At 45.4% G+C, this 15,316-nt stretch overlaps 1 protein-coding gene across 2 annotated transcripts in view; it reads left to right on the top strand.

Moving 5' to 3' along the window:
- The window catches only part of LOC125708555 (phospholipid phosphatase 3-like), a 28,375-nt gene extending 14,853 nt beyond the window's left edge, over positions 1-13,522 (top strand). For both annotated transcript variants that reach the window (XM_048976167.1, XM_048976166.1), the window contains exons 3-6: positions 987-1,267; positions 1,539-1,596; positions 7,231-7,407; positions 11,766-13,522. In XM_048976167.1, coding sequence (XP_048832124.1) covers positions 987-1,267; positions 1,539-1,596; positions 7,231-7,407; positions 11,766-11,891 — 642 coding nt within the window. In that variant the 3' untranslated portion in view covers positions 11,892-13,522. The remainder of the gene's footprint in view (positions 1-986; positions 1,268-1,538; positions 1,597-7,230; positions 7,408-11,765) is intronic.
- The last annotated feature ends 1,794 nt before the right edge of the window (positions 13,523-15,316 follow it).

The raw sequence follows: 15,316 nt of genomic DNA, 5'->3' as shown, positions 1-15,316 counted from the left end.
GGCCACCACTAATACCAGAATCAATATTTGTTTATTCATCTTTTTGAGACCCATTATTACTACTGGCCATTTTAGTTGTGCTGGAATTGTTGTTAAAGATGTTAAAGATGGATAAGATCCAGTATAAACTCAGTTAGGTTATTTGTAAGTCGATTGAGAGGCTGTGGAGAAGAGTGATGTGTTTTTGGGTGCCTGTCAGGTCCCCGGGATGATTCCTGATTGATGTGTCTGATCGGCACGTCCCTGCGTGACCAGTGCTTGGCCTCCATCTTCCTTGCTGGAACAGTGCATTTCAGTTTTTCTTTAATATCCCATGTCCCTGCTAGGCCCGGCCCAAGCCGCTCACTTTTATTACATTACTCACTCCTGGTTACATATAATTATTAATACTCACACAGCAGCTATTTATGTGCTTTAAGTTCAATGCCAGTTCACTTTGTTTGAAACTTTACTAAGCTTTTATGGTTCTGTTTGTCTGTAGAAATAAAACCACCGCTAATGGCTAATTTAGCACTAAACTTTCCTCTTCATCCCAACATTATTCCATAAGTCATTCGTCTAACACAAAGGGTGGCTGGCAATGTTTGCTAGGAAAGAATCTGGTGTACGTGTGAGATGATGGGCTCCTGTAAAATGCTTTAGCGACATACCAGCAACGTTTACATTGTGCTACGCTAACAATCGTTTGTCCAGGCAAGGCAGGCCATGCTGATATTCCTCTCCGCCATCTCTCACCACACTCCTTCTCTGCCACGTTCACCCCTGCGTGTCTATGCATGTGTGTGACCATCAGTGTGCAATCTGACGGTGACTCAAACTCTGTGCTGCTATAAAAATATGCAAAGTCTAGCGGTGACGGCAGTCTCAGCATCTGTTCAACTACTGCCCTGATTTGAAAACACTGACTGACAGAAAAGCAGCAGAATTTGTGTCACTGGGGGATTGTGCAGAGCGTGATTACCTGAGACGCGTTTCCCCCTGCGCAGATAATCATAGGTGAATGCTACAGGATCCACTACTTGAGCCAAGGCTCCAGATCCTTCATCGGCAACCCCTACGTCTCGGCTCTTTATAAACAAGTGGGCTTCTTCATTTTTGGCTGCGCCGTCAGCCAGTCATTCACCGATATCGCCAAGGTGTCCGTGGGCCGAATGCGCCCCCACTTCCTGGCTGTGTGTGACCCCGATTTCAGCCTCATCAACTGCTCTGTGGGATACGTCGTGGATTACAAGTGCCAAGGCCCGGAGAGCAGGGTCCAAGAGGCAAGGTATGCAGGACGAAGCTCACTGTGATCTGTCATTCGACTGGATATGAATCGATCATTGGCCTAATTAACTCTACTGATTGACTCTACTGATTAAATCATAATAAAACTGGTAGTTAGTAGTCATATTGGAATGATATCCTAAGATTACTCACAGTGGGTGCACAATAAACGAATTTCATATTGTTCATGTTTTATGTTGTTTTTATAGCTCTCGTAATTAGCCTCGCGTTTACAGTGTGATTTTTATCTTGTGTGCTGTCATATCCCACAGGAAGTCCTTCTTCTCAGGCCACGCCTCCTTCTCCATGTTCACCATGCTGTACCTGGTGGTGAGTAAACAGTCTTCCTGTGTGTGTTAAGCAGACATCTCCCATGTGGGTTTGTTGGAGGAGCACGGCTTGGAGCGTTTTCACACAACAATGCTTTCGTTCCTCAGGGGCTGCAGCTGCTGTAGTTTGGGGCTAAGCTGTTAACTTGGAGTGGTCCAGTAAAGGGGTAGTAAACGTAATATACAGGCAGTCCCCAGGTTAGGAACGACATCCATTCTCTAAGGGCGTTTTTCCACCGCACCAGGTACCATAGTTTTGGTACTTTCAGAAGGTACCAACAGTACGGTACTTCAAGGTGCCGAATTACATCACAACTCGAGGTGGGGCATTTTGTAGTGAAATTTGTACAAAAATCACTATATATATTTATAACAAAATCATCTCGCTACGACAGCGTGCTATATGCGTGCTGTATTAGTTTATTCAACAAAATGCTTTTCAATTTCTCGTAATGCCAGCTGCCTTTCTTTTGTTGTGTATGTTTTTCTGACCAAATTGCATTTTTGTACTGCATTTATCATTGTTTTCTGACTTCTGCAACTTTTTTTCAAAGCAGTGTTTGTATTGTGTTTAGAGGTAGGCTATTTGCATAACCAATCAGCAAAGAAAGCCTTTCAAGTCCCACCCCAAAGTACCAAAGAAGTACTCCAGCTGTTTGGCAGTTTCCGTACTGGAACTTTTGGTACCGGTACTCAATGTGAAGTCAATGTGAAAAGTACCGAAAGTACCGTACCAAAAGTACGGTACTTGGTGCGGTGGAAAAGTGCCCTTAGCCTGTCTTTAAGTCACATTTGTAGGTAAGTCAGAATAATAATACAGTATATAATAATAATAATTAATAATAATGCAATAATAATAAAAGTAATTGCATACGGTACTGTACTGTTCCTCAGGTCGATGAACCACCAAAGCGGAACAATGTTTTTACCAGCATCACAAAGTTATTACGAACCATTGTATTTAACCCAAATTTTTCATAAAACAGGCATTAGTCTCATAAGTATGAGCTGTCTGTAACCTGGATGTTCTTAAGCTGGGGATTGTAATATTTATATATAGTACTTCACATCTCCCTCTGTTCTTTGGGAGGGAAATTCTGTACTTTCTGAAGCTAGACATAGCTGGTTTGTGTCAGGTGAGATACTGAACTCATTTTTTTTTTAATGGTATTGATATTGAAGTGGTCCAGAGAGACCTACCTGCTGCAACAGGCAGCGTATGTGCGCTGACCGACTGCCGGCTCAGCAGAGGCAGAAGGGCCCTGGAAGGGGTCGGTTAGGGTTAGTCACTGGGATGAATGTGGTTCCCTTCATGCTGAATGAGCTGTGCCGTCAGGGCATGGAGAACTCCGAGGTCTTTATAGCATGTACGGGGCTTTGAAGTCTGCCACTTCATTCATTCCCATTAGCGGATTTGCATTAAAGAGGTTTTGCAGTCTTTCGGATAATGACTCATAATTACAGGGCAGGATGTCTTGCCATGATATCCATCCCTGTGTTCTTTTTTTGTTCGAGCTGCGTTTGTACATCGAGGCGGGCGGCCGATGTAGACGATAACAATGGAAATTAGAGTAATGACTCAGAGAGCCAGCAAGCCGCCGCTAATGCCTGAGCAGGCCAGGCCGTGATTTCCCAGCCCAGTCCAACCTCCTCATTTGCCGCCTAGCACAAGGTGGCCTGTGGTTTGGGGGGGGGGGTTCCCCAAAGTTCCTCAGGCACACATCGGGAGCTGGGAAGGGCAGTCCCACCTAGCAGAAAGGCGCCAAGGCCGAGGGGATCCAGGAGAACTGGCGGAGGGGAGTGTTCTTTGGATGGCAAAGTGGAAAAATGCTCCAAATGGCCTCTCTCCAGCCAAATCACACGTTCTGTGGAAAGGGCTCAGGATAATTTCTGTTCACCCTAGTCATGTTTCATGGTCTTGTCCTACATTTAGTGGTCAAAACTCAATATCTGCTTGTAATTTTGATCTGAGGTTGTGTAGTGGATGAACAGGTCAAACATGTAGGAAGTTCTGCCTACTTTGAGGTCCTCCAGCACCTCCAGATGGCAATGACATTGCTGCAGCTCACCATCCAGTGGGCAGCCTGCTATGGATTCACCGAGGCCTCATGGCCTTCAGAATTCACTCACCGAAAGACCGTGAGTTGACCTCAGTGCATTAATTCTATTTGATAGCAATCAGTGGCACCTGTCCTCTTCAAATGGAAGAGGAGACGTTTCTTTTGAGATAGTGAGGTGATAGCAAACCTCGGTGCTGAAAGAAGAAGGTATTAACAGTGTGGCTGGGGTTGTGAGGTGTTATAAAAGCTGCATTGGCCCATTGGGAGACAGAGAAGGGCAGGGTTGGCTTGTGTGCTGGTGGGCTCTCTCATAGATGATGACCAGGAAAGGCAGGGGAGAACAGGTGTCTCTGGGGACATTAGTGTACATAGACTGTATGGACAAAAGTATTGGGACACTTGGCCATTACACCTACAGGAACTTTTATAATATTCCATTCTAAATCCATAGGCATCAACAAGGAATTGGTCCCCCCTTCGCTGCTATAACAGCTGCCACTCTTCTGGGAAGGCTTTCCACAAGAGTGTGGGAATTTTTTGCCCATTCATTCAGAAGAGCATTTGTGAGGTCAGACACTGATGTTGATCATTGAAGTCCTGGTTCACAATCTCTGTTCTAGTTCATCCCAAAGGTGTTTGATGGGGTTGAGGTCAGGGCTCTATGCGAGTCAGTCAAGTTCTTCCACAGCAAACTCAACCACCCATGTGTTTATGGACCTTGCTTTGTGCATTGGGGCACATTTATGCTGGAACAGAAAAGGGATTTCCCGAAACTGTTCCCACAAAGTTGGAAGCATAGAATTGTCCAAAATGTCTTGGTATACTGAAGCATTAAGAGTTTCCTTCACTGGAACTAAGGGGCGTAGACCAAACCCTGAATAACAATCCCTCCTCCGCCAGACTTTATAGTTGACACAATGCAGTCAGGCAGGTAACGTTCTCCTGAAATCTGCCAAATCCATACTTGTCCATCACACTGCCAGACAGAGAAGTGTGATTCAAAATTCCACAGAACACATTTCCACTGCTCCAGAGTCCAGTGGCCACGTGCTTTACGCCACTCCATCCGACGTTTGGCATTGTGCTTGGAGATGTGAGGCTTGCATGCAGCTGCTCAGCCATAGAAACCCATTCCATGAAGCTCTCAGCACTCTGATGTTAATGCCAGAGGAGGTTTGGACCTCTATAGTTATTGAGTCAACAGCACTTGGAGACCACTATACGTGATCTGCCACCTCATGGCTGAGTTTCCGTTGTTCCTGAATGATTCCACTTTGGAATAAGACCACTTACAGTTGAAAGTAGAATACCTAGCAGGGAAGAAATTTTGGAAACTGACTTATAGCACGGGTGGCATCCTATGACAGTAGCACGCTGAAATTTACTCAGCTCTACAGAACGACCCATTCTTTCACAAAGCTTGATTTTATACACCTGTGGCAATGGCTCTGAATGAAACACCTGAATTCATGGATTCAGAGGTGTATCCCAATACTTTTACCCATATATTGTTTGAAATAAGCACATGTAGTGGACATACTAATATAATACGTCTGCCCTGCATTTAAGTTTGTCCTGAGAGTTTATGCATAAGACTTATTTGGGTGGAACTGATTCATTTGGATATTGGAAGGATAGTGGAAGGATTATCCACTATCTTAGTCAATACAACTCTAACTATGATGACCCAACCTAAGTTGATCACAGTGAACAGTATTCTGCTGCTTGTATTTCTGTATTTCCTTTGAAATTGAGGGCTTGTTCTGTTTATTGATGTTCTTTCTGCTGCTCTGTGGGCAAATAGGAGGCGTCTGCCCCAGTCAGTTGGAGGCTGTGTCTGTGATCAGAAGGTCGCTGGTTTAAATCCCTGGGTCCGTGCAGTATTTTCACCTCAGCAAGGCCCTTAAGCTCCAGTTACTCCAAGAAGCTTCGGCCCCTCCTTTCTCAAATTTCCGTCTCCTGAATTTCTTATCATTTTGCTATTCTTGTGCACTTTGTAAATGCTATGGAAAATTGCTGTGTACAGAGTACACTGTAGTAAGGCTTTACACTGAAAAACGGATTAAAGTTTAGCTGTGTCCAGCTAATAACGCTTACCCCAAGCCACTGGAATGCCTAATTGTGAAATACACGTCACATAAACAGGTTGAAAATAGTTTTTGAATATTTCATGGTCAAACCAACATGAAAACTTATAGCTAAAGCATCATTATGAAAGCATAAAACAGGTCAATCAGAAAAAAGAGGCAAGTGTAGTAATTGCATGGTTTAGTCACAAACATTACCAGTGTCCTGCTCCCCTTCCAATCTCCTACACACAGGCTGGAGCTCTGAGTTCCTCTTCTGTGGTGTGATGCTCACAGATGTTGCATTTACTGCCCCGTGAGCTGAAATAGCAGCCTGGTTCTTCCGCTCATTTGCACTGACCTAAAAACCTGTTGTTGCAAATGTACTTTTTAGAAGAAATTTTGATTTAATGGTGGCTGGTGAAATATGATTTTTGGTGGAAAATGTAATATTTATATTTTTGTCCCATTTTTTGCTTGACACCCCTGCCTTGCACCCGTAGCTTTTGGGATGAGTTCCGGACTCCCACAACCCTGCATAGGACAAGTTGGTACAGAAATTGGATGGATGAGTTTTACATACTGTACTTTTTGTGGCTATTTGTGGTCTTCTAGGCTTGTTTGGTTAAATCCCAAAACTAATGGTCATCCTCTGTATATTTAAGGTTGTAGTCCTTATTTTGAACCTCATCAAGCCTCCTAAAAGTCATCATTCACGCAGGTTATATATGTACAGAGTTTTATCCATCTGGGAGTCAGCTGAGGAGCAGCTTTGGAAGCCAAGCAGGACCTTGTCCACCCCATTACTAGAAGTTTGACATTAACAGCAGTCCCGAATGTCTTCAACATTGTTGGGTTTCTTAAGTGCTCTGTTGTCTTAGGAGGTCAAGGAGAGATCTCCTTGACTCTGTGCTCCTCCCACAGTCCACATTTCCTGGCCACTCTTACAGGAAATTGAGGAAAACTAAGTGATGAATGTCAGCGAGAGGAGACTAAAGCAGGAAGTGTATGGCTCCTCGCTTCACATTGTTATAAGCTTAATGCATCTGGATTTTGGTCTTCCAGTAGAAAATAGAGCCACTTAATTCTGTTAACTTTAGAAAATTTACATCTAACATTCAGCTAATGCTGAACATTCTAAAGTAAATATATTCATTTAAGCGCTGGAAGAACGGAAAGTTGATTTTGACCTCTAAAACTCATCTTAAAGCAATTTGGGGTAAAACTGCAGTGGTAGCCGGCAGGTTTCCTCACTTCCAAATATAAAATAATTACATGTATGTGTAAGCGCAATATGTCATACTTGCAGTTTACTATTGATACTTCATTTCCCATAAAGAACAATATTCTGGGTTAAGGAATGAGGTCAAGTTGTGTGTCCTGTGCTATTATTATTATTATTATTATTATTATTATTATTATTTCTTGATAAAATGGATGGACCTGTGGGTTATTATTTGTAATGTCTGATTGGCGACACAAACATCTGCTCTATGTCGCCCCCTGTAGTTCTACCTTCAATCGCGCTTCACGTGGCGCGGCGCCCGTCTCCTGAGGCCCCTCCTGCAGTTTACCCTCCTCATGATGGCCTTCTACACCGGGCTGTCCCGCGTCTCGGACCACAAGCACCACCCCACCGACGTGCTGGCGGGCTTCGCGCAGGGCGCGCTCGTGGCCTACTGCGTGGTGAGTGCCTCCTCACGGTAGTCGCGATCCCCCTCGCATGTCCTCCCTTACAGGCCCCTGTACCCATCTCCTTCACATTCCCCATCACCTCTGGATGTGCCTGTTTGTTTGACCAATAGCATAGTGTAGGAATCTGCATCACAAAAAGAAGATACCGACGCCGCTCTACTTACGCACTTTCAACTTACGAACATTCAGACATACGAACGAAGAGGAGTGTAAGTCCAAATTGTGTCCCTTGGGCTCCCATTTCCTGTCCGCAACATAAATGCCAATTCCGCCTGGTACATCTTCCGGCCGCTACTCCCGCCCTGCAGCAGCATAGCGTACGAACTCCCCGCATCCTAGTTCCTAGTACTTGCACGTACCCTTAATATGATGTTGAATAACGACTTACGAACATTTTAAGTTACGAACGGCCGTTCGGAACGTAAGTAGAGGAGCGTCTGTATTACATTTCATTACAGCAGGATAATGTTTTTAGTGAAAAACAGTGTCATTCTTATGCTTTTACCACACTGGGATCATTTCTCACCATAAACCTGTCAGCCAGCTGTGAGATGAGGAGAATGTTACTGCTGATGTCTGCCGCTGAGCACATGCTTGGCAGAGCCACCATCTTCGCTGCATCCTTTAATCTCACGAGCCTTTCTTATTATCAGGTTCTTGTTAAGAAACGTCAGAGTTTACAGGGCTTCCCTGCCCCCTCAAACACAGACACAGAGATTTTCATGAAATAAAATGGCTTTCATAGAGACCAGCCAGCCGCCAGGTCTCTAGACACATCAGGCTGAGTACCGTCACTGTGCTGCAGGTCAATGTCCAGGTTAAACTTCACAATCTGACACCCTACATTCTCTCAAGACTAGACATGCTTTTAATAGCAGAAACCGACACTGACAAGCGCTTTACTGCAGCAATGGAGTATTACTTCTTAAAGCCTGATGTGCTGTTTCTCACGTATTGGCTCATTCTCCATAACTAAATATTTGGCTCTTCCTCCGCTTGGCTTCCTTTTCCTTCCCCTGACTGGGTGACATGGTGGCGCGGTGGTTAGCACTGGTGCCTGACGCCTCTCGGCCTGATGTTTGAGTCTCTAGCCTGGCTCTGCCTGTGTGCATGTTCTTCCCGTGTTGTTGTGGGGTTTCTTCCAGGTTTCCCCCTACAGACCAAGGACAGTTTGCCTGTAGCTGTGTGTGAGTCATATAAATATTACATTGTGGGGACCAAATGTCCCCATAATGTGATTCTGTCCTTCTGTGGACCACCTTATCAGACCACACAAGGGGAAACTCATATTTATAAAAATCTATGACTGCAATCAAATAATAAAAATGCCAGAAGTTTCATATTTTGTTTGGTTACTTATGGTTAAGGTTAGGGCTGGGAAGGGTTTAAGGTTGTCCTGTTGTTATTTTTCCCCATAGAAATGAATGGAGAGTCCCCACAAAGATATAATTACAAACCTGTGTGTGTGCTTGCCCCTGTGATGGGTCGCCACCCTATACTGGATTATTCATTGTCTTGTGCTTCTGTGTTAGGCTCCAGACCCCCACGACCTTGAATAATGGATACAGTAAATGGATGGTTGGTTGTTCTCCTGGCTTGGGTACAAATACAGAACCTTATACTTGAGATCAGAGTGAACTCTGCCCTCTTTGTCATTTGGGATGAACTTTCCGGACCTTTTTCCCATCTACGTTTGCGATCCGTGCCATGGCTACGGCAGCCTGAATGCTGCGACACTCCGTAAGGATTTTCTCCTCCAGAAAAATGGAAAATAACAAGTCTTTTTTATTGAAAAACAGTTTTGATTTCAGGAAGAGCTGAACGTCTGTTTTCCATATTTTCGGGTCTCATTCGCGTTTGTGTTCCCGCGGAAGGAGCCAGCTGAGCTCCTCTCCCTCGATGAATAGTGGCCCTCGGCACTGGCTTGCCAGATGGACTCTCGCCACTGTAGTTTCATTGTGCTAGTGACCCTGAGAGCCCTCGGACGTGGCGATTTAAACGGCAGGGCCATGACGTGACGGGAGACTCGCTCGCACATGGCGGTGGCCACATTGATCAACAAGAGCCATATATTTTAACTGGTCTGAATCACAGCGAAGGTCACTAAGCGAACTCTTAGACGTTTTCTAGTCACAGACAGGCACAAATACTTATGAGTGGTTCGACAGGAAGTTTAGTGCGTCGCATCCCGTGGGGCTTCCTGTCCGCGGCGCCGTGACCTTTGTGGAAATGGTCCACGCTAGCGTACGGCAGCGGGAAAGGGGGGGGGGGGGGGAGACTGTTCCTGAAATGCCAAACCCAAGGTCAGGCATGAGGAAGCAGCTGTGAAACCACGCTAAGGCTGCCTCCCCCGCTCCTCGCTGAACTTATCAAGGCCTTTCTCTCTGCACATATTTCCTGACATTATCCATCCCATCATTCTTCGAGTCTCTGCCTCTTCACCATACTTAATATTCTCTACTGCAGGAGAAGCATAATCATGGATAGAGACTCGTGATTAATCTCCCTTGAGCGTGAATTCACTCTTCCAGTCATTGCTTGTGCCACTGTCATATGTGTCTACCAAAGTCCTCAGAGTCAGAGGTAGAAGCAGAGAAGCCTCAGGCTGCCTCGGTCCTGGTCTCATCTCTGTGGCTGCCGCTCCGCTAACATCCGCTTGAGCTCATTGCTGGCCCTCCCCTTCCCCCACCACTACCCTTACCCCTCCACTGTTTGCGGGGTTTCCAGCTGAACCGGAGCTGGGCAAACAGACTCGTAGCTGGTTCCTGTTGCTGATTGTGCATTCGCAGCACAATGGGCTCTAGAGCGAGGCGATGGTCGTTTGCATTCTGCAGGTTACGACACAGGAAGTCTCCCAGCTCTGATAAGGCTTCACACTGGGGTCAGGACGTTCCTCATCAGGTCAGCCTCTCGTGGCAGAGCTCAGTCTAGGGCCTCCTTAAGATATTCTGGCGCTGCAGTCCTGTGTGACCACACGTACACAAAAGGTCTGTTCATGTCAGAGTAGAATTAACTGTCCTGTGTTATAGAATAGAACGATTAAGCCTTTTATGCTGTCAGTGCTGCTTGTCACACTGCAAAAGATAACGGCACAGATGACACTTCCTGACTGAAGATATCCCACACAAGTGGGACACATGGCCACCTTGCTGCTCATCACTGAGGGTGCTCCCTCACGTTGTGTCTGGCAGGCGACTGATGTCACACCATCTCCTGCTACACCCTTTCTCCGGTGTTCAGCTCCTCCCAAAGGGCGTCTCACTCGGTGTTACAGCCACAGCAAAGCAGAGAATGCCTCTGTCTGGGATTCCCGACTCTTTACACAAAACAGGAAGTGAATTCCTTTTTTTAGCTGCAGGCCTTTCTGACTGGCACCGGTCGGCTTGCGAGATCTGATGGGACAGTGAGAGAGGAAACGTGACAGAATTTTGCCTGCTAGCAAAAATAGTTCCTGCAGTTGTGTCCCTGCGTCCAGAGCGCCGTTAAAGCGGGCAACTCCAGCACGCCATTATTCAGTATTCCTGGCTCACTGGCGCTCTCATGGTGTAGAACTGCTCTGGTGATACTGGCAGGCTGTGCTTACCAGGAAGCTTCATAACAATTGATCCGTGTAGCGGTGAGGGCCATATACAAGTTCTTGTGATTTTGTGTTTGACGAAACAACAGGATTCCCTTCAACATGTGCAATGAGATGAGGTTCAACATTTCGCCCTAAACGCCATAGTGGTTAGCGGATGTTTCTAATATTCAAGAGAATGCCTGTCGACAGTATTCTGCTAAACCCGGAAATTCAGCCGATCTCCAGTGACACCCGCAATCCATAAACCATCTTAACTCTGTGCCATTTTTATAAAATCATAACGATGCGGTTTTGAAATACACCGATTGTCTGAGTAAGCAGGTCTTACGATAAATGACTTACATCAGTGACTCTTGACTGAAAGCTGTCAGATGGGGTTACATTGGGTCATACTAAATCTGTGACCCAGTCTCCACATTTTGCTTCTTAGATTCCATGCAAAATTCTACCCCCTTGAGTGATGTCACTCTTTAAATAAATCATTAATAAGTTAGTGAATTTCATGCTTAAGCACGACCTATGACAGAATCCTGGTGGAAAATGCACGATGAGCAAATACAGTTGACGGTGTGATCCACACGATGTGTGATACAGTAATAGGACAAGCATTTTTTTTCCACAGCTGAACAGTGCTTCCAGCCTTGGTGTCGAATACCTCGAGTGCAGGACGTTGCCAGTGTGATAACTGTATCTGAAGAGTGGAGAACATTCCGGAACTAAAGCGCGCGGCCTGATTCGCCCGTTAATCCTGTTCTTTCCCATCTCCCAGGTGTTCTATGTGTCTGACCTCTTCAAGCCCAAGGCCAAGGTTGTCTCGCCGCCATCTCCAGTGAAGAAGGAGCTTCTTCCTCCGACAGACATAATTGACAGGAACAACCACCATAACATTGTGTGAGGGGGGGGGGGTTCGCACCCCAGGACAATGGGAACCACATGGAAAATACACCTGACTGACAGCCTCCCCCACTGCTGCTCACTTTCCTCGTCTGACACTAGAATGTAGGCAAGGGAACTAATTCCCACTACTTAGACTATTCACCATGACATTCATTAGATCCACGTTAGAGGAGAGCCTGAATCCTAAATGTGAGTGACTATGACGAGCAGCTACTGGCTCTTGGCTCGGAATGGATCTCCTTCTGTGGGAAATAACTGGATGAAAAGGCAAAGAGGAATCACCAGAATGAACGAAAGAGAAGCGAAAACGTGAAACGGGGGTGAGGATTCACTGCTCGCCCCAGTTCTTTCCCCGGGACAGGACTGTCATGCATTCCCTCGGTTTCCAAGCCTGTATGCATATAGGACAACAAATTCCTTAGTAATAGGAATGATATTTTTCTGCACAAAATTTAACAATATTAAATAACTCACAGCACTATATCCAAGCTAACTGTCACCATTTCACTGTCCCGAATGGGATGATTAAAAAAGCCTTAATGAGACACCAAGGGGTTGTTTGTCCTTTTCCGAGGAAAACGAGGATCCTCAGCATAAATGAGCCACTTGTTTGCCCCATTAGAATGCCTGCATACAGACTTGCAGTGTAAGTTTAGTTATGGCGCGAACGTTCAGCGAGGGGGCTTTGTCTGGGGGGGGCTGAAGAGAGGAGGATGGAGAGACATGGGGTCCGGTTGCTGTTTACCCCCAGGCTGAGTGCCATGGTGGGGTCAGTGTTGTGGGCTGGGGCTGTTTGTCTGGGGGGGGCGGGGGGGGGGGGCGGTCTTGGGATTGACTCCTGGGGCTGGTAAGCACATTTTGGCTGGGGGCTCTTTCCGCTGGTTGGGATGGGCCCCGTTGACTCAAGTGCCACAACATGTTGGGAACTGACACAAAGAAAAGCGTCCCCCCCCCACCACCCCCGGTGTATGGATCAGTCTCAGACAAGTTGGGGCCTGAGCGTCAGTCTGCTACACGAACACAGCCGTCCGTCTAGGGGGGGCAGAGGCGTTGCCTGTTATTATGTGTCAAAAAAAAAAAGAACTGTGGATTTTTATTGTGTGTTATAACTGCATCTAACACCTTTAATACTGTGCCTTCTGCCTTATTAACCATAATAATGTACAGTCTTGGTATTTCACTTTATATGCAAGAACTCTGAAAAGAAAACTCGTACATTGTGCGTCTCACATATTATTTAGTCCGTCCTGTCATTTCAAACACAGTAAGCTGTTTTTTTGATAAATGTATAAATAATGTATATATCACTAAAAATGAACTATGTAAAATATTATGCCTGACTTTTTTAGATATATCCACTATGAATTAAAATGTTTGTGTCATGTCCTGTGTTACCTACAAAATGCTGCTTAAACAAATGCATCGATTGACTATATTTTGTATTTAGTAAACTAAAATATTCTGGATTTGTAAGGAGCATAAATCTCATTACAACTACAGATGAAAAGATATATTTTAGTATTTTTGTATTGTCTTGTTTTGTACAAAAGAAATTATTAGCATTTTTCCCCTGCTAAATGTACTTAGTTATAATACATATGCCTTTAAATAAAAATCTCATCACAAAAAGCTCTTCATGTTCCTGTACTTACTCCTGCAGTCTTTCGCATGTGATGTGGCTCTTCACTCCGTTCCTCTCTTTTTTCATTAGCCAAGCAGGCAAATTAACGAACACTGGAGCATCATCAGCTTGAAAATCAGGTTTGACACAAACCAAACTGCCTTGAGACTTTTCTGGGTGTTGGAATTGAAAACAAGGAGCTTATTATTATACCTTTATGCTTTGCGTAAAATGGTGCCAGAAAACCTTGCTCCCAGAAATAACTATATGACAAATAGATTCGTAGGCGTTTGGGCCATTTGTGGCTCCTATGATGAGTTTTGTGTGCAGATTTTTCCATAACAAGGTCTTTGTTATGAGCTTAACTCATTTTGCGAGACGAAAACCAGTTTCTCAGAGGTAATTTTTCCTGTGCACCAACATGCAAATTCCACACACATGGAATCCCGGCGGAGACTCTACTAACCACTGCATCCTCATGCTGCCTGTAATAAAAACAACATACTGTGTATAATCGATAATCCTTATGCGGGCCCCAGAGCCAATCCCAGAAGCTACAGACACAAGGCAGGGAACAACCTAGGGTTGGGTGCCAATCCATCACAAGGCACACTCACACCTCATTCACTCACACATCTATGGACGATTTGGTAACTCAAATTAACCTCAGCATGTTTTCGGATTGTGAGGGGAAGCCAGAACACCCAGAAGAAACCCCACAGCAACACAGGGAGAACACACACACACATATATATACCTCATACCACACACCTCGTACTATATACATATATACATACTATATATAGATATATATACATACTATTTATAGTATGAGGTGTACTACAGCATGAGTATGTAGGCACTGCTTGAGGCACCACATCACCAAGGCCCCCAAAGTGAATGGTTTAATGTCCTCAAAGCCTGACAATGACGTTTTCTTCCTCACGCGCGATGAAATGGGAGTTACTTTGCGATATTGCACTTTTGGGTGTCATGCCCCATTTGCCTCAACCTGGGGAAGTGTACAGATCGCACCGTCAGCAGGACCGCCGGGGCCCCTCCGTGTGTGCGAACGCTTCACTGGCACGGCCGAGCTGCGCCTGACAGTGACTTTATGTGCACTGCCGTTTCTGCCACAAGCCGGGCACCGCATGGGGGGAGGCCATCCAGACATCAGAGTGTCTTTTCAGGCAGCTTGGAGCTCCATTATGCAGTTCCTTTAGGTAAATGTTATGCATCTCAATCACTCCCTGAGAGAAAATAAAGCGAGCAAAGCAGACGTTCGGTTTACACTGAGAGCAGGAGGCGATGAGCCGTCCTTTTGGGTAGTGACAGCCGGCTCTGTGTAATCTGTAATAATCCCTGTGCGCAGTCACACACAGGCGTCTCTATGCACTGTCAAACCCCGCTCGCTCGTCTACAAATGACCACTCTGTGTCTACATGCTTCAGAGGTAATTCATCCATCCATCCATCCACCCATCCATCCATCCATCCATCAGCCCACCACCACAAAACTGCTGAGGTCATTTGAACAGCCTCTACAGCAAGTTCCTCAGGTGAGGTTAAAATCAAAGGGTTACTGCGCTAGTAACAGCATCCAGGCCTTGAAGCGTCTTCCCACCCATAGCAGGGCTGCCTCTTCAGTTTCTGGTGTTAAAACTAAAATAAAAACTTTTTTATTAGCCTTGGGGACGTCAAAAAATTTTTTGAGTGGATTTTCAGTTTATAAATGTATTTATTTATTTATTTACTCCATACAGCATCTTGGTCAACAAAGACTGTTCATAGAGTGTTTAATAC

This window comes from Brienomyrus brachyistius, chromosome 15 (assembly GCF_023856365.1).
Source record: "Brienomyrus brachyistius isolate T26 chromosome 15, BBRACH_0.4, whole genome shotgun sequence".
Classification (NCBI taxonomy): domain Eukaryota; kingdom Metazoa; phylum Chordata; class Actinopteri; order Osteoglossiformes; family Mormyridae; genus Brienomyrus; species Brienomyrus brachyistius.
The sequence above is the reverse complement of the archived record's forward strand: the minus strand, read 5'-3'. Positions and strand labels throughout refer to the sequence as shown.